At 42.7% G+C, this 27577-nt stretch overlaps 1 protein-coding gene across 1 annotated transcript; it reads left to right on the top strand.

Moving 5' to 3' along the window:
* Positions 1-486: 486 nt before the first annotated feature.
* Positions 487-27577, top strand: HAT1 (histone acetyltransferase 1). The gene is made up of 11 exons (XM_080972059.1): positions 487-631; positions 7292-7363; positions 8461-8536; positions 9540-9660; positions 17183-17362; positions 17605-17726; positions 18230-18334; positions 18895-19001; positions 23288-23439; positions 24065-24181; positions 27189-27577. Exons 1-11 carry the CDS (start codon positions 625-627, stop codon positions 27354-27356), a joined length of 1227 nt encoding a protein of 408 aa, XP_080828185.1. The 5' UTR covers positions 487-624; the 3' UTR covers positions 27357-27577.

Here is a 27577-nt window from a genome sequence, read left to right as displayed (position 1 = left end):
AAACAGCTTTTTTGCACAGACATGCATTCGCACAAAAGAGAAATATTAAGAATAAAAAAAGTTTCCCTTGCAGGTTCTGGTCCATTGTCTCCTATGACAGAGGGATGTCAACGGATTCATTTTGTTGTTGCTGAACATTGGTTTGCAGATACATTTGACAAATTCGGTTTAAATGCGAACTAAAGCGAATTTCTCCCATCCCTACTGGTGTGAAGAAGAGCAGCTATTTCCAAAGCCCATCGCATTTTTGAAGACCGCTCTCTATCTTGCATAGCCCAGCGAACCCGGCGTTCAGCCCGAGAGGGCGGAGCGTTGGAAGGGAGCTGGGCGGAGCTATGCAAATAAGCCCTTGGGAATGGAGTTCCGTGCGAAGGTCAGCGCCCGACCGTGGAGGAAGGGCGCTTCCCAGAACGCCGCGCATGCGCCGGCGCTCCTAACGTTTTTGCCCGCGTCTCTCCTCTCCAGCCTGGAGCCTAGAGAGAACGGAAGTGCGTGCGTGTGCGTCCCTCCTTCGCGACGCTATTTCCGGCGTGTGGGCGCGCGGCTTGATTCGCTCAGTTGGGCTGGCTCGGAGGGCTTCGCTTGGCGCCCGAGGCCGCCGCTGCCGCCGCCGCCGCTTCGGAAATGGCGGGTAAGCGGGTCATGGCGGGAGAGAAAGAGAGGCTGGCCGGCTGCTTGGGTTAGGCCTCCCTGAGGCAAGGCGTGAGCTGGAAGTGGCCCCCGTCCCTTCCGAGTAGCCCCGGGAAGCTGCGGTCTCTGCTGCGCGGGAAAACGGTTGCCGGTTACCCGGGTGGGCTGGTTTCTCCCTCTCTGACTGGGAAAAACGCCTCTGCCTTGGGGCTGCCTCCGAACCCGGCCCTGAAATTCGCGGCCGCCTCGAAGTTCACTCGGGACCCGTTGCCATTGGTGGGCGGGCAACTTATAGGACCTCGGGGTGGGTGGGGGGAACTGCCATGGGGTGCGACGTGGGGTGGGGGGCAGAGTAGCCCCCCATCTCCACCCTGTCAGGAAAGTAAAGGACGAAGCATGGGCACTGCAGTTCGCGTGCGTTTCGACAGGTGGGTCTGGACCCGTTCCTAAAACGGGTCCCCTGCCGCTGTGCCAGAATTAAGCGCCCCTTCCTCCCCTTTGGGGAAAAAAATATTTGAAGGGCGGAGATGCGCAGCCCCATGCCTTGCTGTGAGATCGCTTCTGTTCTGAAGTGCTGCAGCCCCCTGACCCCTTACTTGTGCAGCTAGCAGTTTTATTCTAACTTTGGGCACGTCTTTTTTCCCCTTTCTGAATCGGCAAAGTGGTTGTACCCATGCTGATTTAAAGACAGAGGCTTTCTATGTACTGCTTGATATTTGGAGCCTTAGGGTAGAATCATAGAATTGTAGAGTTGGAAAAGGACCACAAGTTCAACCCCCTGCAATGCAGGAATCTTTTGCCCACCATGGACTTGAACCCACGACCCTAAGATTAAGAGTCTCATGCTTTACTGACTGAGCTATTCCAGAGGTAGGCATTAAAGGTGAGTTGCATTGGCCAGGAATTGAACCTGGGCCTCCTGCATGGCAGGCAAGAATTCTACCACTGAACCACCAATGTCCTTGGTATGCCATTTTATCTGTGACTAGCTCAAAAATATTATTATTGCGTTAAGTGCGTAGGTTAATATGCAACTAAATCATACTCTGAATAGGTCGGTTAAATTGGTGGACTTAGGTTAGTTAAGTCCACTTATCTAGTATAACTATGACTAACACTGTGTTTCACCCACACAATATAATATTTCTGGGGCAGGTTGCCATGATCATCTGAAATTACTGAGATGGACATCCTTTGCATACTTAATAGTAAGCCCATTTGAACACAGTGAGTGGGATTCACCTAACCTGTGAATTAGGTGAAGCCCAGTGGAAGCCTCACACAAGACTTCTGCTTACCCAATGGAGCTTTCCCCCAAGCCCCCCCCCCCTTGAAATTGGCTTGGGGTGAATCTGGAGGAACCCCCCCCCCAAACAGCGCATAGGGGAAGAGAGGGAAGATTGTTCCATCTGGCAAGCTGCAATCCTTGCCCAGATAGACCGGTTGGTTGAGTTACCCTCAAAAGGATTTACTTTTAAGTAAACATGTATCATGTTTGGCTGCTTAGTTTACTTGGAAGTGAGTCCTATTGAAGTTGATGGGACTTGCTTTTGAAGAGACATGTATAAAATTAGTCTGTTTATAAATTAAGTATATATTTTACAGTGAGATACTCTAAATTGCAGTGCAGGTGGGCAACCTTCAGTTTAGGTGCCCTCCATCACTTTCTGAAGCTGCCCCTTTCTTCCATCCCACCTGAGTTCCTTCCTTCCTGTTCATTTCCTCCTTGGTTGGTTTTTCCTTAGTGTGTATGTATATGACACACTGAAAGTTATAAAGGAATTCCTTTTACTTGCTTTTCAGAACAGTAGCTGTACTGATCTGATGTACTAAAAGAAATTTCTGCATGTACTTATGAATAACCCCATTAAACCCGTTGCGGCTTACTTCTATGTAAATTAGGATTGGGAATTCTAATCTGAGGTATCATGAAAATTGAAGCAAAGCACTATTTCTTCTGAATTAGTTAATCCAGAACACTTTTGTTTCTGACACTGCCTATGTTTGTCTTTGCGGACTGCCAGCAGCAGCCTCCCAACAGATTAATCCTGAGGGAATGAGGAACTTCCCAATCTTGCTCTAAAACATAGCTAACCAACCTGGGGCATGCATGCAGTCATGAAGGTCCTGGACTTAGTTTGTCCCCCAGGCCTGGCTATGGCATATTAGATTCCTATACTGTTCTGGCTTCTCTCTAGCTCATTAGGCTAGTGTCAAAACCACATCAGGTCATATGGGTGGAGGCTGGGAAGAAATGTGTGTACTGCAATATGTAATTGCAGTTGTATTGGAATGGTGCTCTGACATGTTGGACATGGTACATTTGTTGAAATGTTGGGCTGCTATTGCACTAACTTTTGATCTGCTGGTGTATCCAGATTTTGAAAGCACTTAACACGCCCTTAGTGTGTTAATTATTTGAAGGTGTCTCCACACAGTAAACTGGACCACTTCCCTAAAATTAAGGATGCAGGCTTTTTTTTTTTTTAAGGGTGGGGGTTAAGAGCATGTGAGTGTTTTTCTGAAACAGTAATATGCTAAATTTAAAAAATCTAGGTTGCCAGAAAAAGATTCTTATTAGCTTGACTGCCATCTTGCAAGGGGGTCAAACAGTTTTCATATTTTTGTTTATTGTGCACCATCTTATCAAACTTATCAAGTTTATTTCCCCCCCTAACCGTCTTCACAAGGTTTATTGTGAAGTTTATTTTTTTAACATCTGTTCATAATTATGACAATTTTTACATGCCACCACTTTACAGATTCTTAAAATTCAAAGCTTGGAAGTTGAGGGTGTTTTATCTCCATGTTGAATTTGTGTAATGTAATAAATTGCTGTGTCCTAAGTTAAATGAGAGTGTGAATGCCATTTTTGGTAAAATGAGTTGGGGAGAGATGGGACTGTTGCCCTCAATGGAAAGCAAGCAACTGCCATCATCTAACTTATAAGAACAGCATGTGTCCTATCTTTTATGTTCTTGGGGAGCATGCTAGGTAGGAGGACACAGAAAGTTAAAGAAGTGCTGGTCTACAGGCCATAGGTTGGCTGCAATTTTTTTGACCAAGGAGGTGGAATTTGGGAAAGAGGGCTTGAGAAAGGGGCTCATGTGGTATATAGTCCACAGGTCACAGTGGTCAGGAAGATGGAACATTAGAGAGGGTGTCATGGTAACAGATGCTAGGCAATGGTTGTTAGGAGGGAGGAGGGGGTGTTGGGAAAAGGCAGATATTAAGAACATTTTTCATTTATTCTAGTGTTTGTCTGGGTCATTTGATCTGCATCCCAGATCCCTGTTCACTTTCCTTGGCTTGGCTTCACTGGTCATACTTACAAGGCCTCAGTCAACCTCTTTTTACATTGCTCTGCATGTAAATAGCAATTGATCCTGTCAGTTCTTTGAGGAGATACCTGCAATGCAAAGATCTGCAGATTTTGTCAAGAGTTGATACATGATTGTGTGAGACATGTAATTGAGCAAGGACTTGCAAAGGTGCAAGATTCCAGAGAATCAAGTTTGAAGAGAATGTGCATTGATATATAGTTCAAAAGTTTAATTGTTATGAACAGGTGAAAACAAATGTGTGGTGTGTTATGATACTTCCTACTCTGACTACAAACACAAGGGAAAAATCAGTTAGTTAAAAGAAGCATCCAGATGTTATACTAACTGCTTTCCAGTTCCAGGAGGAGCATGGGGAGTGTTCATGCAACACACCTACGCACTGCAGTCAACACACGAAAGTGTCGCAACACACAGTTTGGAAAGCTCCAAGCTAAATAATGTATGGGAATGGCATGTATGGTATTGATAGAAGAATGCTCATCTTTGGCTATCCCTGCCAGTAACATAAGTGATAAATTAACCTTCTTTAAAAAACATGGTTGCTACTTGGAGACCCAGTAATATATGCGGCAAATGGAAGAGACGATTTTGATACAACTTCATACCTTATTGTTCCAGCTAAGAGAGTTATCCACAGCCAAAACTCTAGATGACTACCTTAAACTTTATGATCTTGCTAGAATGCCTGTACGCAAACTCACAGATGCTTGGCGTCTTCCTCTAGTATACCCTACACTGAAGATTCATAACGATGTCAGGGTTCATTCTGGTCTTCAAAATGCTTGGCATTGATTATGTCACTGCTTTAATATTGTAACTAATAGCCTGTTTATGTAATATTATTATTATTATTATTATTATTATTATTATTATTATTATTACTATTATTCCCCACCCATATAAAAAATTGTAAAACATCAGTTTCCTGATACAGGGCTGCCTTCAGATGTCTTCTAAAAGTCAGATATTTCCTTGACATCTGATGGGAGGCCGTTCCACAGGGCGGGTGCCACTACCAAGAAGGCCCTCTGCCTGGTTCAAGGGCCAAGACCATTTAGGGCTTTAAAGGTCAGCACCAATACTTTGAATTGTGCTTGGAAACATACTGAGAGCAAATGTACGTCTTTCAGGACCAGCGTTATACAGTCTCGGCGGCCACTCCCAGTCACCAGTCTAGGAGAGTGGTGACAACAGTGAACCTGCTGGTCAGCTGAGCAGAATTATAAGTATTGCTCAAAATTTTGAGTGGAGATAAGAAGCTGGCTCCCAAGCATATTAAACTTCCTCCACACTACCAAGCAACAAGAAGTTAGTGGAACATTACTGAAATAACTGAAAAGAGTTTGCTGTCAGAGCATGGTGATACAGCATGTACAGATTTCTGTCAATCCAGGTCTTGAAGACTTGGGATGGACACTTGAAAATGGAGAACTGAAACATGCACTCACTACAGTTGATGCATCTCTGTATCCTACAGAGAAGTTTTTTTGTAGATAGAAGAAAGGATGTACAACATGTCTGTGCAAGTGTAAAAACAACAAAATGGTGTTTACCAGGGGTCCCCAACCTGCGGCCCACAGAGGCCATTTAAGCAGCCCACGAACCGCCCCTGAAACTAGCCGCCCATTTGGTGAGTCCCCCTGTGCTGCGCTAAACCAGCACGGCGTGGGGACTCTCTTCCACGGCTCAGGAAATTGCTTCTGCGCATGCCCAGACTCCAGAAATCACGTCTGCGCATGTTCGTGGCACCGGAAATTGTTTCTGCACTTGCCCAGACGCCAAAAATTGCTTCTGCGCAGGTGTGATTTTCGGTGTCTGGGCATGCACAGAAGCGATTTCCGGCACCGCAGACATGTGCAGATGCAATTTCTGGCGTCGTGCTGTGCTGGCCCGGCAAGCCTTGCCAACCCTTGGTGTTTACCATGAACTGAAAATGTAACCCTAAGCAGCATGCAGAGGTTAACAGATCAGTGGACTGAACTTCAACTTCCGAGCTCTGCGGTGTGGTCACTGATCATATTTTTATATGTACCAAATGTTGTCATGGACAATAACAAACAATAATAAAAAATATTTTGCCTGGAATTGGTATCATGGCTAATTTTATAATTCCCTTTCTGGAACTTCATTTCACGTAGTGGTATCTTATGTACCGGTGCCTTGACAGTCCACCTGGCTCATTTGTAGACCAAAAATGGTAGGCACACTCTCCTTTAACCCATGACAAAGCATTTCCTCCCCGGAGACCACTTGACAATTCCTGAGGGTCTTGGAGGACCACTTTATGATTTCTCTGTCTGTTGTAATGCACTGTTAGAGGCTGTATGTGGTTCCATTATTATTGGCCCCTTACTTAACACTGTAGTAGTGCTAAATGTAACAAACATTTTTATTATGTGTTCCTCAGCCAAGTTCTGACTTAAACCATATTTATAATTCCTCTTTTTTTTTCTTTCTGTGGCGTTAATGAAATAATTTTAGCAAAACCATTGGGGGGAAAAACAAAACCCAGACAGCTAGATTATTTATTTATTTATTTATTTATTTGAAACCCCATTTGGCAGTAGCGTTTTATTTGCCACTGAAAATGCCCTCTTCCCGTGTGGGAGAAAAATAACACTGCAGGGTGGTGCAGGAGATCTGTGACTGTTTTGTCTGAACCAATATGCAAGATCTTGCGTGTTAATGGCTGTCATGGCAGGGCTAGGAGATGTGAACGAAATCTTGCTGTCTGAGGCACAGGATGAAAGAGGTCACATTTTTGTCTTGCAAATAAGCAGCATTCCACGGTTCTGCATGGCATGGCAAGTGTGGCATCGCCCTCTGGCAAAGGGCAATATGCTTAAAGTATTAGGCTAGCTCAATAGAGCATGAGACTCAGGGTCATGGGTCGAGCTCCACTTTGGACAGTGAGATTCCTGGATTGCAGGGGGTGAACCAAATGGCCCTCGTCCCTTTCAACTCTACAATTCTATGATACTAGCCCACATGCCCCATGCATGCTTACATTGAGAGCCAATGTGTAAAGCACCTTTGCTTGATCGCCTGGGAATAATTTTTACTTGCATCAGGCAAGTAACTATTTGCCTGAATTCTAAAAGTACTGAGAACCTACAGCAGGATCTTGTGGGCCTCTTATATAGCATCTCAGGCTTACAGGTTTCCTTGTTTTGTATTAACACAACAACTCATGCTTCAAAGCACTACCTAATTCCCGTTTATTTCTCTACAGTTTTATGTTGGATAAGCCAAAATGATAACGTTATTTGAAAATTGTTCGAATTGCGGTGAGAACTTATTTAAATGTGTTTTCCTAGGGCTTTCTGCTATGGAAAAGAAATTGGCCGAGTATAAGTGTAATACAAATGAAGCAATTCACCTAAAATTAGGTAAGGTTTTGAAATTATAGTTTTGATACTTAAGCTTGGCAATGTTTTAGGTGTTGCTTTGAGCCTCCATTTTGGAGTGTTAGAGTTAGCAGAGCACCAGAGAACTTAGTTTGTTCCCTCTCTTCTGTTCCTGTGTATGGGTGCATCACTGCCTAATTACTATTGCAGAAAGGAGTGAACAGAAACAACATTGATGGCAGTTCATAGCGCACACTTTCCATCCTCACAACTAGCCATGTAGTGAATATGTCTGAAAGTTGTCTGATTGAAATTACCATGTAATTACCATTACTATCAGCACTGAACTCGTGAAAGGTAGAGGCAGGTGTGGTTCATCAAATAATGTGTTAGACCCAGCTTTAAATATCTGTTCAACTTTGAATTAGCTGGTCTTGGGGCAAGTACTTTTCCCGCTCCTCATCTGTTAAATGCTAAGTGTGTGCTGCTTGCAGAGTGGAGGACAGCATAAACCAATAACGTAATTGTCACCAAATTGCAACCTGCAGGTTACAGTCAAATTGTTTACATTGGGGAAAAACAACAACTATTGTGCGGCAATTTGCTAACATCAGTCTCCTACATCTAGGAATTGACAAAGAGTACCACACGTTAAGGCTGTTGTTAGCTATGCATTGAATTGATTTTTGCCTGGGTTTTGACTTTCACTGACAGGCTTAAACAGAGTGTAGAGAATATTCACTTTTTTATTCTTATTTAAAAAATATAACTAGGCCACCTTTGGACACGTTCTGTGAAGCAGCCCTTAAATTTAATGACAAATCAAGAAGTGTTAAGGAAGCATGCATTCACCTTCTCTAGGGAATTCTGGAAAAACAGCTCCCCCCCCCCCAAGTTCTGAAGAAAAGAATCCACACTTACGTCCACCAGCAAAATTAACATAAGATCGTTTTTATAATGGGATAATATTTATATTTAATGTTTAGAAAGTAAAACTATGGGATATTTTAAGTGTAGAAAGCCTGACCCCGGCAGACCTTTGAAGCAGAAGAAGGCAAGGAAGTATTAACTGGTTTGAACTTCTGTGAATTAAGTAAAACATGTTGGCAAAGCTTATAATCAGTCCTTTTTCTCATCAGTCCGTTTTCAGGAGGATTTGGAAGATGACAATACAACATTTCATCCAGAGTTCAGCCACCAAGTTTTTGGGGATGAGTAAGTGATGCAAGAAAGTGTCAGAAATAAGTTAAGAAGTTGATATTAATATTACATATTTGTACTAGTGCAGCTATTCTAGTGAGCATTTTTGTATGGCCCTATAATTTTCTGTAGTTGCAAGGTTGCAAGCCCTACCCACTAGGGCTGGGCGATATATGGTTTTCAACATCATGATATTTCACCCGCTAAACATCACAATATACTGATATATCACGATGTCTGAAATAAGGATGGAGCTATGTAGAGGCATTGGCTGGCTTCATGGTTTTTTGCCATATAATGATTTCGGCATAGCACATACACAAAAAAATACACAAAAACATAATGATTCACGATATATTGCCAGGTCAAAAATTATGAAACTGATAACACAATGTGGACTTCAAACCAGTTTTGGACGATATATCAATATATCACCCAACCTTAGCTGACACTGACAAAAATAACACAAACTCTGCCAATGCTACAAAGTATATCCAGTCATATCTTGGGTTACAGACGCCTCAGGTTGCGTGATTTTGGGTTGCGCACCGTGCCGAACCTGGAAGTACCAGAACGGGTTACTTCTGGGTTTTGGCACTTGCGCATGTGCAGAAGTGCTAAATCGCACTATGCGCAGAAGCGCCAAATCACATGGCGCTGCAGGTTGCGAGTGCGGCGGGTTACAAACGTGCTTCCCACATGGATCACGTTCGCAACCCGAGCGTCCACTGTAAATGTAGCCATACATGTGTAAGGTGAAATACCTGCTGTACCTATCACTGACAAACTTGTAAATTGGGCTAATTTGTTTCATGAGACACATTTAGAGAAATGACTAGTGGTATGTTTGGGTGAACTGAAGGAATTTTTAAAGGCAACACTGAAGGCTCTGTTTTTAAAAGTGGTAAATCCTTCAAAATTTTTAACAGTAATGACATCTATCTGTATAGGAGAAGTTAATTTTCTTGGTGGAGTTGATTAGCATTCAGCTATAACCTAATTTTTCTTTCTCCTGCAGTGAGGTTGCCTTTGGTTACAAGGGACTGAAGATTCTTTTGTACTACATTGCTGGTAACTTGTCAACACTGTTTCGCATTGATTATACATCCAAAGTTAATGAGAACTTTGACTGTGTGGAGGTAAAGTCAAACGTTCAGATGTCACCTTAGATAAATAAGTTTGCCATTGTAGCTGAACCCTTCATTTTACTCTTCTCAAGCTTTTTACGACCCCACGCTTGTTCCCAAAATCCTGCACCATTGCACTTATCACTTAAATCAGTGGAAATTATACAGATGGTGGTTTTGATCATTCAGATCCCCCCTTTTTTACATAATTCTATTGTATTTTTCCATTTCAACAACACTCAAAGCAGTATCCAACTTTGTTAAATGGCAATCCTTTCTCACAGAACCAACGGTAGTTTTCTTATCCAAAAGGAAAACTTCTCTTCCTTCAAATTGCTGCTCTTAAGATCTGCTTCTTGGCCAAAGCCTTTTCTGCATTGTTTAAAGCTCATCATACAAATTCATCCACTCTGTCTGTCTCCTTGTGTTCATAAGCACTCCAGGTTGTGGGTTGGAACACTACGTCACTTCTATGTTCTGTGTAAAGCAGGCATAGGCAAAGGGCCCTCCAGATGTTTTGGGACTACAACTCCCATCACCCCTGACTACTGGTCCTGTTAGCTAGGGATCATGGGAGTTGTAGTCCCAAAACATCTGGAGGGCCGAGTTTGCCTATGCCTGGTGTAAAGCCTAAAGAAATTTCAGGAAGAGTGATATAGCAGCACCCAAGTGACTAAACATCTTTAAAGTACTTGGAATGAACACCAGTTCCTTAAAACATATATAAAAACATTTGGAATAAATTTGCAGTTCGGGTATATTTTTGCCGCTTTTAAGAGTAGCGTTGAAAATCCAGTTTGGTACACACTGAGGGAAAACAATAGCACCGCATAAAAACAGGTTTGTTTCTCCGTAAGATGTGATCTGTACAGAAATTTATCAGTGTGAGTGGTGCATTAATTAGGAGCAACAACTGTTAAAAAACATAAGCCTCGTGCAGTACAGAAGCGTTGTTTACTCATTTAAAACTGAAGGAGTCTTAATTTGCATATATGCTGCAGAGTTTTTATTTTTATATTTTAAAGAAGCTCACCAGAGGCCGCAATTCATAAATTGCCACAAAGGCGTTGGTCACCCATTGATTCTAGCTAAAGCAGATGGCTGTTTCAGAGAAATGTACCTCCTCAAAATCACAGAGAAATGTACTCCCTGAAAATCATAGTTGTTGTGACTAATTATCTGCGGCACCAGTATCATTACATCCCTTTATACAGAATCTCATTATTTATGAGTGAAATGGTTGTAACAACTCTGTAAGTTAAGTTGGTATCATTATCCCTCATATTGCAGGCTGGAGGGAGGGTCTGGGTCTAATGGAAAGATAAAGGTAAAGGAACCATTAGGTCCAGTTGTGACCGACTCTGGGGTTGCGGCGCTCATCTCGCTTTATTGGCCAAAGGAGCCGGCGTACAGCTTCTGGGTCATGTGGCCAGCATGACTAAGCCACTCCTGGCGAACCAGAGCAGCACACAGAAATGCCGTTTACCTTCCTGCTGGAGCGGTACCTATTTATCTACTTGCACTTTGACGTGCTTTCGAACTGCTAGGTTGGCAGGAGCAGGGACCGAGCAATGGGAGCTCACCCCGTTACGGGGATTCGAACCGCTGACCTTCTGATTGGCAAGTCCTAGGCTCTGTGGTTTAACCCACAGCACCACCTGTGTCTGCGTGGAGGGAGGGTCTGATGGAAAGCAGCACACAAAAGGCCTAGTAAGTTCTCAGCAGAGGCAAGGTTCAGTCCAGAGACTTCCTCGTTCACAACTCAGTCTGATACTGCACAATCACCAGTCATCAACATTATACTCACATTCCCAAAGAGGCCTTTCTTACTACCCACTGAGTCACCTCCCTCTCTCCTCCTCCCACTGAAATACGGTTTGAAGCAAGCATTCTGTTGTAACCAATAGCCTGGATTTCAGTGTGTGGTGCTCACAGCAACTTCTCTGGTTTTTAAGTGTGGCCACAGGCTCAAAAAGGTTTGGCAACCCTTGCACTACACCATCTCTCAACTAGCTTTCAGCTTGACTTTTAACCCAGACTTTTTGATCCTCCATTGTGTTTTTTTTAAACTCTTTCAGAGATTGGATTTCTGGACTAGCATTTCTGTGATTGGTTACTCAAAGCTGGTGTTAACTAAATGTATAGCGGGGGTGCTCAAATAACATCACTGTTGTGAATTCCTACATAAGGTGACCTGCTCAACACATTGTGGACTAATTCTCAGTTTGAATTTGCTAGATTTCACGCTTCTCCAAATGTTGCAGTGAAATTCTCATCAGTTTAAATGCACTTAAATTGATGAGAACTTCATGGCAGTATTTGGAGAAGCGTGAAAACTAGCAAATTCAAACTGAGCATTAACATGAGTTTTGAAAAAAAAAATTTTTTGGAAAAGTTACTAATTAATGTGACCATTAACAGGTAAAAAAAATATGAAACTGACACTGTTTAGAAAGCGACTAATTCATTCATCCCTAATGTATACTTTCTGGAATTGCTTTGCAAAGGCACCTCTTCAGTATATACATCTGAAGCATTGTGTAGTTCTTCACAAAACCGCACAAAGAGAAGTAACATCTGCCACCCTGGTCTCCATCAAGAAGTTGGCTGGTTTCATGGGGCATAGACATAGAAGTTGTATGAGTGCAAAATTTGGTATATTTTTTATTTGTGTTTAAATTATTTGGTGAAATTCCTTCTGTGCAGCCATGTCCCGCATTTACCATTCTAGTTACGCTAAATGTCCTAATTCTAAAGTAAGTTTTAGATCCCGAAATCATCTCAAGTGTCTGCCTGAATGTAAGGCTTCTTGTTCGGCAGAATGAATACTTGCACATGTCAAGTGGAATGTCGTGGGGAAAGGGGTGTTCTTACATTCTATGATGTATCTGATACAGATTATCCCTCCCCATCTTCTGCATTTGGCCTCACTGAATTAAACACAATTGTGGAATATTAAGGCACATGTATTGAGGACGTGTATTGGGGGAAGGGGCAGCAAAGCCACATTAAGGGGCAGGTGTTAGGAGCTAGCTGCCTTGCACACCACATTAATAAACACAAACAAGGGTATTCACCAGGTTTAGCAATACACTTCCCTCGTCAGACTTCCATCCTGTTTCAAAATCGAACCGTTCAGCAAGAGGTTGGTAAAGTAGTTTACTGCATAAAAAATGCCAGCCCTAGATATTTTTGAGGCTTATTCTTTTTTTCCTTACAGCTTCTTTTCCAGGGTATACCCAAACTCGTTGTTTTACTTAATGATGCCTATTCCAAGCATAAATCCCAATGAGTTCAGTAGGACTTCCTACCAAATTAGTGTCTTTAGCAGTGATGGAGAACCTGTGATCCTCCAGATGTGGTCCAGTAATCTGGAGTGGTGGGAATTGGGAGTCCCTAGAACATCTCGAAGACCCCATGTTCCACACTCGTGGTTACGGCCTGAATGTGTTAATATCAGCAGGTTCAGTAATATAGCACATCTCCGATTTAAGATTTTCTTAGATAGACGTTATAACGCCACACAGTTGTTTACCAAGGCCGTATGCACTGCAGAATAACCCTAATCTTGACCACTGTTCTTCCTTTCCAGTAGGAGCAGGCTGTATAGCTGCGTGTGTATTAAGTGCTGCATTTCTTGTTTTTAAATCTAGCCAGTCCACAATCTTAGAAATCTGAAACTTATACATATTAGAGGGAAAGGCCAAATGTAAAGAAATGTGGTGTGGACTATCATCTTTCTCCCACCACCACCACTTTACCATCTTTAATTGTTCTTTAACACATTTTTGTTGTTTTTAATGCAGCCTTTTTTGTATACACTTTTTCCTTCTATTCTCTTTCTCCCCTTATCTACATGTTTTTTTTTCTCACTCTCTATTTTAGTCTTCTTGGCCCCTTCTTTCTTACTGTATATTCACACTCCCCCCTCCTCCAAATGCCTTTCCAAGAAGCAGGGCCAAATTTGAGTAAAGGCTGCCTCACATATATATACACACACACACACACACACACACACACGGGTGGCACTGTGGGTTAAACCACAGAGCCTAGGACTTGCTGATCAGAAGGTCGGCAGTTCAAATCCCTGCGACGGGGTGAGCTCCCGTTGCTCAGTCCCTGCTCCTGTCAACCTAGCAGTTCGAAAGCACGTCAAAGTGCAAGTAGATAAATAGGTACCACTCCAGCGGGAAGGTAAACGGCATTTCCGTGCGCTGCTCTGGTTTGCCAGAAGCGGCTTAGTCATGCTGGCCACTTTATTGGCTGAGGGAGCTGTACGCCGGCTCCCTCAGCCAATAAAGTGAGATGTGCGCCGCAACCCCAGAGTCGGCCACGACTTAACCTAATGGTCAGGGGTCCCTTTACCTTTACATATATAGCTGTGAGGTTATGCAGAGCGCTTATGCTCCACTTCTGTGGTCATTTGAAGGAAGGCCCTGTAAATCAGAGGCTGTAACTTCTAGGTAAACTTGAACCTTTATCATAATTGGCACTTCTTCACCACTGCTTATTGTCTAAAAGGAAGGCTGAGATGTTTTGTGGGAGAATAACATACTAGAATGTGCCAGGAAGAACGGGAACCCTCTTTTCTCTTGAATACTCGGATATCCATCTCCCGGCCAACTTTCTCTTTGCGTACTCTTGCTTCTAACTGTTGCAAAAGATTTTATACCCCTGCATGGAACAAACTGGCTTTCAGTAGATCGGGAATAGGGAACCTGTGGCCATCAAGATTTTGCTGAACTGTAACTCCATCGTCACCTACAGTTGGTCACGCTGATTGGGTTGATAGGAGCAGCATTACTGCTAGGTGGCAACCTGTCTGGCATCAAGCGAACTGAGGAAGGGTGGGATATCAATTGAACCAATAAATAAAATAACATCCTGAATGTCACAGGTACCCAACCCATGCAATAGGGAGTAGAACACAATAAGAAGTCCTTAGCAGTACTTCAGACTAGGTAAAATCTACCCAAAAGGTGTTTCTTTACATTAGGTGCATGATATGATACATAGCATAGTATGTAGTGTGTTATATTTGTAAAATATTGAGAAATAGTAACAAAGGGGTTCTATATGGGGGAATGGGAATGAGCTATGACTTTCATCCACCTCTCTTCCCTGTTAAAACGTACATTTAAAAATTTGCCATTCTAGCACTCCTGAATAGTTTGTTTTTTAAAAAAGTACTCTTTAGAAACTCATTTGGTATTCCTAATTTAGCCGCAGGCACGCTCTTGCTGCACTTTTACTAGATAAATTTAATATAGGAAAATGTTCTTAATTTTTATTTGAAGGTGTCTAATCAGTAGCACAAGACAAAATCAAGTGTCGTAGAGCTACTGTGCATACCGCACATAATGGCTCTTTAGGAAGATAAGGCTGATTAAATATGAAAGTTGGTGGCACCAAAGCATTAATAATGGAGTGTGTGTAGACTGAACTCTGCCCATATTCTACATCCCCCCGATATAGCTGATAGTAAAGTATTATTCATTTGCAGGTGCATTGCTTCTACTTAGGGGGACTCCAGTTGAAAGAACAGGAATTAGTAGTGTGTTGTATTAGCCTTTTGTAGTGTATTTTGTCCTAAGCGTCTTAATTTCCCTGTTTTGAATGCTAAGTAGCAATGGTCTTGGTTCAGAATTAATACTTATCATGCATGTAAACGGTGTGAAAGAGCTGCTTAGTAAGTTAACACAAAGTGTTCTTGTGTCAGCCCTTATGGAAATAGATACAATACAAACATTACAGCTGAACTCACGGCAAACTCCATTAAGTAAAAACCTGGACTCATTGTTGGGAGCAGGGTTTGAATAGAATGTAAGCTCATTTTGTTGAATGTAATGTCAGGCTTTTAGGGGTTGCATTGAGGGGGTTAGGGTTTTGTTAAGTTGAGACCAATTCATTAAGTTTTATTGCCTGGTGAGAAGCGGCAATACGTTATTGTGAAACTTCATCAAATATTCATGGTTAAGGAGAAGTAGTAAATGTATTCAATCAAGTGGTCTTTTGGGGGCCTGAAAGGGATTATGATGTCTGCTCAGCTGATAGTCTGTAACATTCAATTTGGCTGTTTAACAAGGCTAATCTTAATTCAGTTTTGCTTGTAAAACCTCCCCACCCTTTTGGTTAAATTGCATTAAAAAAATTCTTTGGGCAAAAGAAGTTCCTTCCCCCCCCCCCTTGAGTCTTTAGTGCATAAATTATATTGGCTTGCCACCATGCTCCCAAGTCTGTATTTTCCTGACACTTGAGTGTTTGGGCTTTTTCCTTGTATGTGTAAACCAGAATTCAGGCTGGAAAAGAGTTTGTCCTGTTGCTGCCAGTTAGTTCCTTAAATACCCTAATTTGTTTGGGTTGCTTTTGCTTCGCCTTGAGGGTGTGGGATTGTATTGCACACGTGTTACTCCGAAAGAGTGATCAAAGACTGTTCACTTAAGAATTCCATATTGAATGGTAGACGTCTGCAAGAAGCAGATACAGTGGGCCTGCCCAACCAGCATATCAGCAGACCAAAGTTGCATTGACTGCATTTAATAAGTGCACTGAGGTGCCTAGTCAGGACTTGGCAGCAGACAAGAAGGAAGGAACTCTTGAGAGTCAAGAATCTGAACTAGATTCTCCTCCGTTTTTTCCTTTTAGCTTATCTAAAGTTTAATGAGCTAGTGGCATTGACCATTACTGGGGTGGGGAGTGGTACACTGTCTTAAAATTTCCCTTTTCTTAGACCGTTATGGTAAAAGGTTACCAGCTTCTTTATTACTGTAATGAAATGCCAGTGCTCCAGGTTGCTGTTTTTTAAAAGAAAGGCAGAATCTGAATCTTGTGTTCGTGGAAAAGCTGTTTTCTGAAGTAAGATGCTTCAGTTTAACCTGCTATTAAACTGAAGTATCTTACCATGAGTATATTACCCAAAGCACAATGACTCATCAGGAATGTTGTCTTCCCGACTCAGCAATTAAGTTTACTTAACATGCAGACTTCTTATTCCAGTGCTGATAACATTCAAGATCCTGCTTGACCTTGTATGTTTGAACCTCCTACCCTGCCTTACCTCAAAAGGAAGGCAACTGAAGAGCAGGCCACAACATTACTGTGTATCTGTGTCCACCCTTGTGAGCCTGAGAAACGGTCTGAGGGATCAGGCTGGTTTTTTGCCTCCAATAAGGGAGAGGCAGTTTCCCTGAGCACAGCTTAAACCGGGAATGCGGCACTATAACGTGTTACTGGTGGATCCTTTGAAAGACTAGATTTGAACAATGTGATAACGGACTAGGGGTGCGTATGAATGCTCTGAGCTTTGTAAACTAAGGGCCACAAGGGGGCACCTAGTGGCAAGGTCCCCTGTGTACCATTTTGTTGTGTCTGGGACAAGGACCTGTGCAAAATTTTAGGAAACCACATTGGGTGCTTTAAATAGCGCTTCAACAATCACAGGGCATAAGCACGCCACCCTATGTGAATTCTAGAAATAGTCAATTCCTTATTCTCAGTGCATCTCTCTCTCTATCTCCCCACCTCTTGTTTTCAGGCAGATGATGTGGAAAGTAAAATTAGAGAAATTATTCCACCAGGCTTTAGCACAAGTACAGATGACTTTGTATCTCTGCTGGAAAAAGAGGTCAATTTCAAGCCATTTGGGACATTGTTACATACATATTCTGTGCATAACGAAGAAGCTGGCGAAGACGTAAAGTATCAAATATACAAGGTAAAAAGTTTGTGTTTGGTGGTGGTGGGGAGAAACAGAGCCTTCCGATAGAGCTTTCATGGCAACTTTTAAGTGACCCTCAAATAATTGCTTGTGATATGTAAAACGTTGCCATTTCTCCAGGATCACTTTCAGTGTGCTAATAAAACAGTTTCCCACAGAGGCACTTTATAAGGCTCTGTGATGTGCTCTCTTCCCTTTGGTGAAGAGTTTCACCTGACTTCTCCTGGCTTTTTCCCTAGGCTGACATCACATGCCCAGGCTTTCGAGAGTATCATGAAAGGCTTCAGACCTTCTTGATGTGGTTTATTGAAACAGCTAGCTTTATTGACGTGGATGATGAAAGATGGAACTACTTTCTAGTGTAAGTACAGTTCTAAAGCAACAGTGGACCTTATTACCTCCACAAAGGCTGCATTTTAATTGTGGCTGGCCAATTATTGGGGACAGTATAATGATATTTTTCCCAGGAAAGAGAAAACTATTGTTTATCAGGCTGGAGTTTGTGTCCATTATGCTTTGCGAGACCTTGAGAATAGAGCCAAATTAAATACTGTTGTCCGTTGGAGCCCTGAATGTAGGGCTTAAACAGTAAAATGAGCTTTGCCTGTGTTTTCTTTTACTTGCCACCTATTCATCTTTATAATAGGCAAGTGCGCTGAAGTGCTGTAAAGAGGTCTGATTTATCCAAGTTGCTGCACACCAATTAAGTGAATTGTACATTCAGAACATAGCAGGTGTACCCATTGGGCCCTCACAGAGTAGCTTGCTGACACTGGAAATTCAGTCAGAGAATGGAAAAGAAAATGGACACTGCATGGGAGCGCGACTGTAATTGACCTGCTTGGCTTTCTGTTTTATCTGCAGATTTGAGAAGTATAATAAGGATGGAGCTACGCTCTTTGCGACCGTAGGCTATATGACAGTCTATAATTACTATGTGTACCCAGACAAAACCCGGCCACGTGTAAGGTAATTGGCAGCATAGCACGTGCCTTGCCTTTTATTTCAGAAGAGAGTACTGTTGAAGTTCCCAATACTTGTTTATAATTGTGTTAATTTTGTGGGCTTTTTAAAAAAAGAAATTTTAAAACTCTCGCCTGGCTTTGCATTTATTTATTTCATTGTCTTCATCTGAAATGGGGTGGAATCTCAAACTCTTAGTGCAATTATGTTTGGAGTCTATAAGGTTTTTGTATGTAAAGCCTTATGTATAGAGAGATTGCAATTCGCTGTGAATAAATCTGTAAATAAATTTTCTGGGGGTTGAGTATACAATCGATCTCAAACGCCTTGGCTCCCCAGTGATCGAAACCTGGAAGTGCTTTTTTCGGTTTTTGAACGATTTTCGGAAGCTGAACGTCCGGCACAGCTTTTGTGTTTTCCGATTGGCTGCAGGACGTTCCTGCAGCCAATCAGAAGCCGCACCTTGGTTTTCAAACGGTTTGAACGCATTCTGTTCAAAAACCAAGGTATGACTGTAGTTCTTATTTTTTTGCTAAGTATTTTTTTTCTTCTTCTTCTATATGTAGCCAAATGCTGATATTGCCTCCATTCCAAGGAGAAGGTCACGGGGCTCAGCTTTTAGAAACAGTTCATAGGTACTATATGTCATCCCCTGCAGTGCTTGATATAACAGGTACGTGAGTCTTTCGCTGGAGATAAGAATTAATTTATATGAAATGCTGAACACTGCTTCCCTGACAGTCAGTGCCATAACTTTCTGAATTCATCTGTCAAAATTAAATGATCTTTCAAAGATTAACTTAAGCAGAGGTCAAGGTTAATGCTACCCTTCCTCACAGAAAGAACTGCGTATAATGTAATTCTTCAAATCCTTTCCTCCCTGGGAACAGTGCACCATGGAAATCCATTCCCTAGCATGAAAGGATTACCAGTTAATTAGCCATTTTTATTGCAAAGTACGCAGCTGACTTGACAAGAGATTTAGGTTTCTGGAACTCCTTGCAGAGCTTTCTTCCTTCAGGCAAAACACTAAATCAGTGAGAGACATTGGTTTACTAATCACTACGACGGTACACTCCATTCTTAGGACCCCAGAGAGCAAATGTACGAACGTCAAAAGAATATGAACTTGGAGAATGAGAAAATTAAAGAAAAGGATATTGGAATGAACTTTTGAGGCAATGTGGAACAGAAACCGCCCAGCGGCATCTTATGCTGTGGTATCACAACATAAGCTTCCATGGACTAGTCTACTTTGCAAGATGCCACAATACATGGCACAAGATTCTGTTTCTTGATGCAACTGGGAATGCACAGAAGGGCCTTCTCTGTAGTGGGGCCTCTTATTTTTGAAATGATCTCTCCTGCAGCTACATTTGTCTTCCTCGTTGAGGTTTAGACGTTGGCTAAAAACACTTCTTTGTATCCAGATCTTTCCAGTTTGATATGGTAACATTTCACCCCAAACAGCAATGTGCAGATTTGTATTTTAATTAAAGGTAAAGGGACCCCTGACCATGAGGTCCAGTCGTGACCGACTCTGGGGTTGCGGCGCTCATCTCGCTTTACTGGCCGAGGGAGCCGGCGTACAGCGTCCGGGTCATGTGGCCAGCATGACTAAGCCGCTTCTGGCGAACCAGAGCAGCGCACAGAAACGCCGTTTACCTTCCCGCCGGAGTGGTGCCTATTTATCTACTTGCACTTTCGAACTGCTAGGTTGGCAGGAGCAGGGACCGAGCAACGGGAGCACACCCCGTCACAGGGATTTGAACCGTCGACCTTCTGATCGGCAAGTCCTAGGCTCTGTGGTTTAACCCACAGTGCCACGCGCATCCCTATTTTAATTACACACACACAAAGTTGTTCATTTTTGATATATTTTATTTATCTTTTGCTCTATATTGCCCTGAGATCTGTTAAAGAAAGTGACTCAATAACTGACTAAAGAAAACAGGGTAGCTTCTGGATGTTTATCCTATGACAGTTCATTGTGGGCTGTTAAGAATATCCCTGCAAAGAAAATTCATTTGTTTGGATAGGTGACTTCTGCTTGCAGTAAGATTCCCCCTGCCCCCCCCCAATGGGGTGGTGGTTGGTTTTTTTTCTGATTCTCCTCTATTGCTGCAGCTTCTATGTTGTATTCCATGTTTCTTTGGCAGCTCCTTCAACTATCAGTGGACTAATAGGAAGGGGGAGGCAAAAAAAAAAAAAAAAAAAAAAAAGGCCTGTTCTGCTTGGTTAGGATGCCTTGGATTTAACCCTTCGTTGAACTTCTCAGGAATTATATTTACCAGTCCATTTTTGCTTGGATTTGAATATACTGGGGGTGGGGTGGGGGGATGAGCCAGCTACTTTAGCCGCACAGTAGGAATTTTGCATTTTAAAATATAAACATGACCTTGTATATCACCCACATGCCCTATCACAAACTGCTTTTGAAAGTTGGTGCACTTTGAAAGCCTATGGGGCTTCTGGAACTAGTTATGCAGTTTTTTGAGTCACAGCCATATGAGGTATAGTTCCATTCAGAGGTGTTTCAGGCGTTTTCTTGAATGTATCCACTAGCTAATTTTCTTATTACACCATCAGAAATGTATTTTGTGTAAATACAGCCTGAGCTAGTGGAGAAAGGAAGACACAGCACAGCACAGCACAGCACAGTGGTAGCTTGGTTTTTGAACGTCTCAGAAGTCGAACGTTTCGGTTTTCAAATGCCAAAAACCTGGAAGTAAATGCTTCCGTTTTCAAATGCACCTCGGAAGTCGAACGGCTTCTGCTGATTTTTTTTTCTTTTCAATTTTCTCTATTGAATTTGCAGGCCGCCCTTTGCGCCTCGGTTTTTGAACGTTTCAGAAGTCGAATGGTCTTCCGGAACGGATTATGTTCGAAAACCGAGGTACCACTGTACTATGCTACCAGTGTGTATATGTACCGTATTTTCCCCCATAGGACGCACTTTTTCCCCTCCAAAAATGAAGGGGAAATGTGTGTGCATCCTATGGGGCGAATGCAGGCTTTCGCTGAAGCTTGGAGAGCGAGAGGGGTCGGTGCGCACCGACCCCTCTCGCTCTCCAGGCTTCAGGAAGCTATCCGCAAGCCTTGCGAGCCTGGCAGGAGTTCCCGCCGGGCTCGCAAGGCTTGCGGGCAGCAGCCCGAAGCACGCGGCACGCTCCGGAGCGCACCCCGGGCTTCGGGCAGATATCGGGCAGCTCCACAAGCTCGGGGGACAGCGGGGAGGCGGAGCGCCGCCATCCCGCTATTCCCCGACCTGGTTTGGAGTGCTCCGTCTCCCTCTTCTAGCTTGGGGATGGCTTTGGGGGGGAAATAACAAAAAATTCCTCGATTTCCCCCCAAAAAAACTAGGTGCGCCCTATGGGCCGAAAAATACGGTATGTTTGTTTGTAAACCTCACTACTAAGTTAATACTAAATTAACCCTTTGGCCACAGCCTAGAGATCCTTTATGTACTGAAACGTCATTTTTTATGTTCAGTGGGAATAGAACTATTTTCTTTTAACAGCAACATGTTTTGCCACAAACTGATTTTGTGAATCCTCCAGATTTCAAAAACTCCTTGCAGTCGGATTCTTGACAGGAGTAGAAAATCCCCAGTCATGCGTAGAGCCGAGTAATGCAGTTTGTTTTGGCATGTACCTGTATGCTAGATATACCTCTAAATCTTGAATTTCAGTCTTGTTTATAATTAAAGCCCCACAGAAATTCCACATACTTCCCATCATCTATAAAGGCATTATAAAGTACAGTAATACCTCCGCAAACATCCGCCTTGTCTAGTGTCCATTCTGGCCAATGTCTGCGGCAAACCCGGAAGTACCAGAACAGGTTACTTCAGGGTTTGCTGCTTGTGCATGTGCAGAAGCTCTAAATTGCACTTCGTGCATGTGCAGAAGCACAAACCATACTGCGTGCGTGCGCAGAAGCGGCGCTTTGCCCTGCGTCCTTTTCGGCTTGGGGCCTGAGCTCCAGAACGGATCCCGGTCGCAAAACAAGGTACGACTGTACCAATTGGTGACGAAGGACAAAATGTTATTTTAATTGTGCACGTCCGTAAATGGAATATTCTATCTGAATCTTTGAGCCAGAGATGTATTTACAGCTTCTCATTCTTGACAGTGCATAGAAATGAAAGTAGGCCATACGATGGCAGACAGCAGGCTTCTGCATCAGTGCATGGAACATGGTGTGTATTTTTTCTCCAGTAAAACTGCTCTGAAGCAGACTTTAAATTGCCCTCTGGAATAATTTGCTAGGGTGCATGCTCTCTTCAACAGGGAGCTTGAAAGGTATGGAGAGATGAATTTCTCCTGTTCATCCATTTAGCGTTGCTGCTGTTAAGGGGAAATTGGGTTGGACAGTCAGGAGCGGGACAGGAAATTATGAAAGTGAGATGGCATTCAGAATTATACGGCGGCTATGCGAAGGGGGCAGCAAGCTGAGTGGATTTACAAGGTAGTCAGATTTACAAAATAGTAGTTGCTTTAAAGTGAGATTGAAATAGTTAGCCCACTGATGTGCTTTTCATGAATTTGCTACTTGGTGAATTAGACCTTTTAATTATTTCATATGACAGAAACTTGATAATTTGGTAAGCCTAGTTCACATAAATTTGCAAAGATCTTAAACATTGTTTAGAGCTGGGGGCATTCAGTGCTCCCTCTTCTAATTCCCTAGCCCAGTGGTTCCCAATAAACCAATTACTGAGAACCCCCTATTTTACAAAAGCTAAACCATGGACTTTCGAAAAATTGTGATAACTTTACGGTAGTTACCTGTGCAAAGCAATTTTTTGAAGAAAATGTGGGGTAGCCCCTAATAAACAAAGGATTTCAGTTATACTAAAAACCAGAACATAAAATTTGTGGTATTACCATGCCAAAACGACAGAGATTTATGGACAGGAAAAGCAAATTACAAAACACTTCTCCTTTGTTCTTTTAGCTGAAGATCCGTCTGAAAATTATGTGAAACTACGAGATTTTGTATTAGTCAAACTGTGTCAGGATTTACCTTGCTTTTCTCCAGAGAAGCTCAAGCAAGGCTTCAGTCAAGATATGGTAACCGAAGCTCAACAAAAGCTGAAAGTGAATAAGGTACACGATGCTTAAAATATTGTATTGATGTGATGATCATCCCTGTGGGCATTGTCTTTCCACAAACAAGATGAGTCCTTCTGTTCAAAGACAGGTTCTTGACCTAATAGAGGTTGCATTAATGGGAGAGGGCATTTTTCCTGATTCGCCCTGGCAGTCCACTGTGCCCTCAACCCCCCAAAAAAATCTGCTGTAGAAGAGCAGGTGGGAGGGAGGCTACAAGAGGAGAATGTTGTTGAAAACTGCTCCCCACCTCTTCATTGGTGGACTCCTTCGTGAAAGGCAGCATTGTACTCAATGTTCAATCCTATGTCTAGTGCCTTAATGTTCAGAACAATTGTAAATGAAACAAATCTCCTTTTAGTGCCTGAGTTCCCAAAGAACCAGTAGACTTAGGTAGGTTTTTGAATCCCAGCCACCATTTCTAGAAGATATCGCATGGCTTGCATAAGTCACACCATCATATTTTGGCTGCCCGGAACAAACTTCAGTCTGTGATTAGGAGTTACATGTGTCAGGGTTTAAAGATAGAGGATAGGCTACACAACCTTGAAATCGTTTCTCTAAACCTTGTATAGTGACAGTTCTTGGTCTTGATTCATATGCCATTCCCCTTGTTTTTAAGCAACATACAAGACGGGTGTATGAAATTCTCCGGCTGCATGCAACAGACATGGGTAATGCAGAACAGTCCAGAAGCTACAGATTGGATGTAAAAAGAAGACTGATGGGCCCTTACAAGGTGGCTTTTAACTTACATGGATATTTTAAAGTTGTTTTCAACTGTTTATGCCAAAACTTTCGTGCATAATTATCTTTCCTTTAATGCACCTCTTTAAAGCTTTGTCTCAGTACTTTTGTTAAAAGCGTCAGCCAAACATTACTACTACAGATACGAAGGCGCAGAGTACTTTACATAGTCTCAATAAAATGCAGTGCTAAGATAATTGTTTTGTCAGTGCAAGGATTTCTGCTTGCACAATGGGACGTTCTTTCCCCGCTGCACACTCACTAAATATGTTATAAGGGTCCTCCCAACCTTCTGGAGGTAAATTGAGGAGGATAGGTGGGTACACTGGTGGGGCTCATTAGAAAAATGCAGCCCTTTGAGTATGATTTCTGATCTCTTGCTTCTTGCAACATTAGACATGTAATGGTAACTGTAAAGGTAAAGGGACCCCTGACCATTAGGTCCAGTCGTGACCGACTCTGGGGTTGCGGCACTCATCTCGCTTTATTGGCTGTGGGAGCCGGCGTACAGCTTCCGGGTCATGTGGCCAGCATGACTAAGCCGCTTCTGGCGAACCAGAGCAGCGCACGGAAACGCCGTTTACCTTCCCGCCAGAGCGGTACCTATTTATCTACTTGCACTAGCGTGCTTTCGAACTGCTAGGTTGGCAGGAGCAGGGACCGAGCAACGGGAGCTCACCCCGTCGTGGGGATTCGAACCGCCAACCTTCTGATCGGCAAGTCCTAGGCTCTGTGGTTTAACCCACAGTGCCACCCGCATCCCTTTTAATGGTAACAGTAGCATATACCAAATACATTTAAATACAGTGGTACCTTGGTAGTCGAACAGCTTGGCTCCCGAACAAATCGGCTCCCAAACGCTGCAAACCTGGAAGTGAGTGTTCCGGTTTGCAAACGTTTTTCGGAAGCTGAACATCCGATGCGGCTTCCGATTGAGTGCAGGAAGCTCCTGCAGCCAATCGGAAGCTCCTACAGACTTGCTTTTATAATGGTTTCGGGAGTCAAGCGGACCACCAAGGTACCACTGTAAAGGTAGCATCCCTTTCAAAGAGTATGTGGATTAGAGTTCTAAACAGATTTCCCTAGTAAAAGGAATAAACTAGACAAAAGCAACAAAACAAAAAAAATCAGTCAGTGGCCAGTATTTAGAGGCTCATGCACAAAGCATTTGAGATGCTGCACATGGGATGTTTGTGGCTGGCTTTTCCTAGCAGCAGTCCCTTAAAACGCCTTACAGCTCCAATGGGCACCCCAGTCTTCAGGAGAGTTTGAGAAGTAGAATTGCTAGAAGGGGAAAGCTGAAAAGCCCCTCTGCATGTGTGGAAGCTGCAGTGATTTTGCATCTTGACTAGCAACAGTTAAGTGGGCTTTTTGTAGGAAACAGTACTAATAGGCTGTCTTTGAATATCTTTGAATGCTCAGCATCAATCATCTGAGCAAGTTGTTTCACTAAAAATGAGAAGCATTGTTTGTCATAATATTGGATAGAATTCTACAATAACTAATTACATGGGGGCGGTCAGAAACTAGAGGATTGTACTGCATGTTTTGCAGTATGGCTTAGAACCATTGCACTTTGAAATAAGCCAGTTATATACACCCAGCCAGATGGGTGGGGTAGAAATAATAAATTATTATTAATAATAATGCTAATTTCCATGTAGGTAAAAATCATTTCCAACCTTCTGTTCCCAAAAATCTCACTTAACAGTTACTAATCCATTCATAATAACCACATAATATGAACTGTCTCTTTTAAACCAAAAAGCTGAAAGAGCTTTTCGGTTTGTGGATGAATGACGGTAGATCCTTCCAAATCGCCCTTTTCTCCCCTTGTGGGAGGGTATGGAACTATTTTATCTTCCATGAATGAGAAAGCACCTTGAGGTGTGGATTTTTGTGGCGGGAAAGAGCAGGAAGGGAAAGGGTTAATATAGCCTTGTAGCCATGGGAGACCAAGTAATTTCATGCAGGTGGATGAGTGGGGTGGTGAAGGAGAGGTTGAGTGCTTTGTGCCCCGTACATAAACTAAAATGGCTGCCAGAGGTGGTAAACAGGCTAGTAACCTTTGTAGGCTTATTTACAAGGTTGTGTTAAAAAGCCTCACATCCATCGCTTGGTCAGTTTTCTGGTCAGTGTGGCCCTAATTTTATACTCCTGATATTTTGAGAGAGATTCCGCGTTGTCAAATGTTCCTTTATATTACAGGGATAACAACGTAGGGCCTCTGTAAGTAAAGAGTACCTTCAACGTTTTAAAAAAAAGACACAGCATGTGGTTTAAAATGATCAAATAATTAAACTGGAAAAGAGCACCCGATGAAATGTAACATTCAAGGAGACTGAGAGGGAAAGACAAAGGGGGGGGGGGGAATCTGTTAGCATCCTGTGCTACCACTCGGCTCTTTAACCATTTTGATCTGTGATCTCTAGATTTGATGCATCACTGGTTCAACACAGAAAAGTTGTGTTACATCTTTTGTAGGAGCTGAACCAAACCATAGCCATGATTAAATCCCATTGAAAGCAAAGGAATTGGATGTGCTCATATCTGCCTGTTTTCTGATTGTATCTTTTGCAGATGAAAAGCTGGGGCTTTTACCCTATACCAGTAATGGCCAAACTTGGCCCTCCAGCTGTTTTGGGACTACAACTCCCATCATCCCTAGCTAGCAGGACCAGTGGTCAGGGATGATGGGAATTGTAGTCCCAAAACATCTGGGGGGGGCCAAGTTTGGCCATCACTGCCCTATACAGTCAACGTACAGTAAAACATAAAAATGGAAGGGGTTGACCAGTCATTTGGAATTTCTGGGCAAGTCTTAATTTCAAGGAGCATATGAACACAACAGGGTTTTCTGAAGGATCTGTTCCTGACACCTTGTTTAACCCAGAATGTTTTTCCGGTTACTTTTAAATAGCAATTTAGCCTTATAAGGAGCAGCGTGTAGCAATTGCTGCTCATGTGTGTAAATTTCTTTTTGCATGGTTCTTTTGTAGAAAAAGCAGAGAGAGATTGCTAAGATGAGAAGATGTTTGAGACCAGAAGAGTTGACCAACCAGTTGAACCAAATAGACATAAATTTGCAACACAAACAGTTAGAAGAAACCTTCCAGCAGCTTGTTTCGGATTATCGAAGGGTCCTAGAACGGCTTGCTCAGGCCTGAGGATTCTCTACAGGAAGCGTGCAGATTTCCGTACATTGTGTTGTGGAATACATCATGATCACTGCTTCACTGCAAAATTTCTTGTGACATCCTAATCACTTCCAAGATGACTGGTTTTCTGTGCGTTTTCAATATTTTCTATTTTTGTGTTGTAGATTTTAAAAAGCTGTACTTAGATTTTGGGGCACTTTGCTGAAATAAAGTAGACTGAGATGCACTAA

The sequence above is a fragment of the Podarcis pityusensis genome (genome assembly GCF_964106645.2).
Source record: "Podarcis pityusensis genome assembly, chromosome: 1".
NCBI classification, from domain to species: domain Eukaryota; kingdom Metazoa; phylum Chordata; class Lepidosauria; order Squamata; family Lacertidae; genus Podarcis; species Podarcis pityusensis.
The sequence above is the reverse complement of the archived record's forward strand: the minus strand, read 5'-3'. Positions and strand labels throughout refer to the sequence as shown.

Coding starts and splice junctions, on each gene's coding strand:
- HAT1 (XM_080972059.1), top strand. Junction 7,364..8,460: donor AGCAATTCACCTAAAATTAG/GTAAGGTTTTGA, acceptor TTTTCTCATCAG/TCCGTTTTCAGGAGGATTTG. Junction 24,182..27,188: donor GACTGATGGGCCCTTACAAG/GTGGCTTTTAAC, acceptor GTTCTTTTGTAG/AAAAAGCAGAGAGAGATTGC.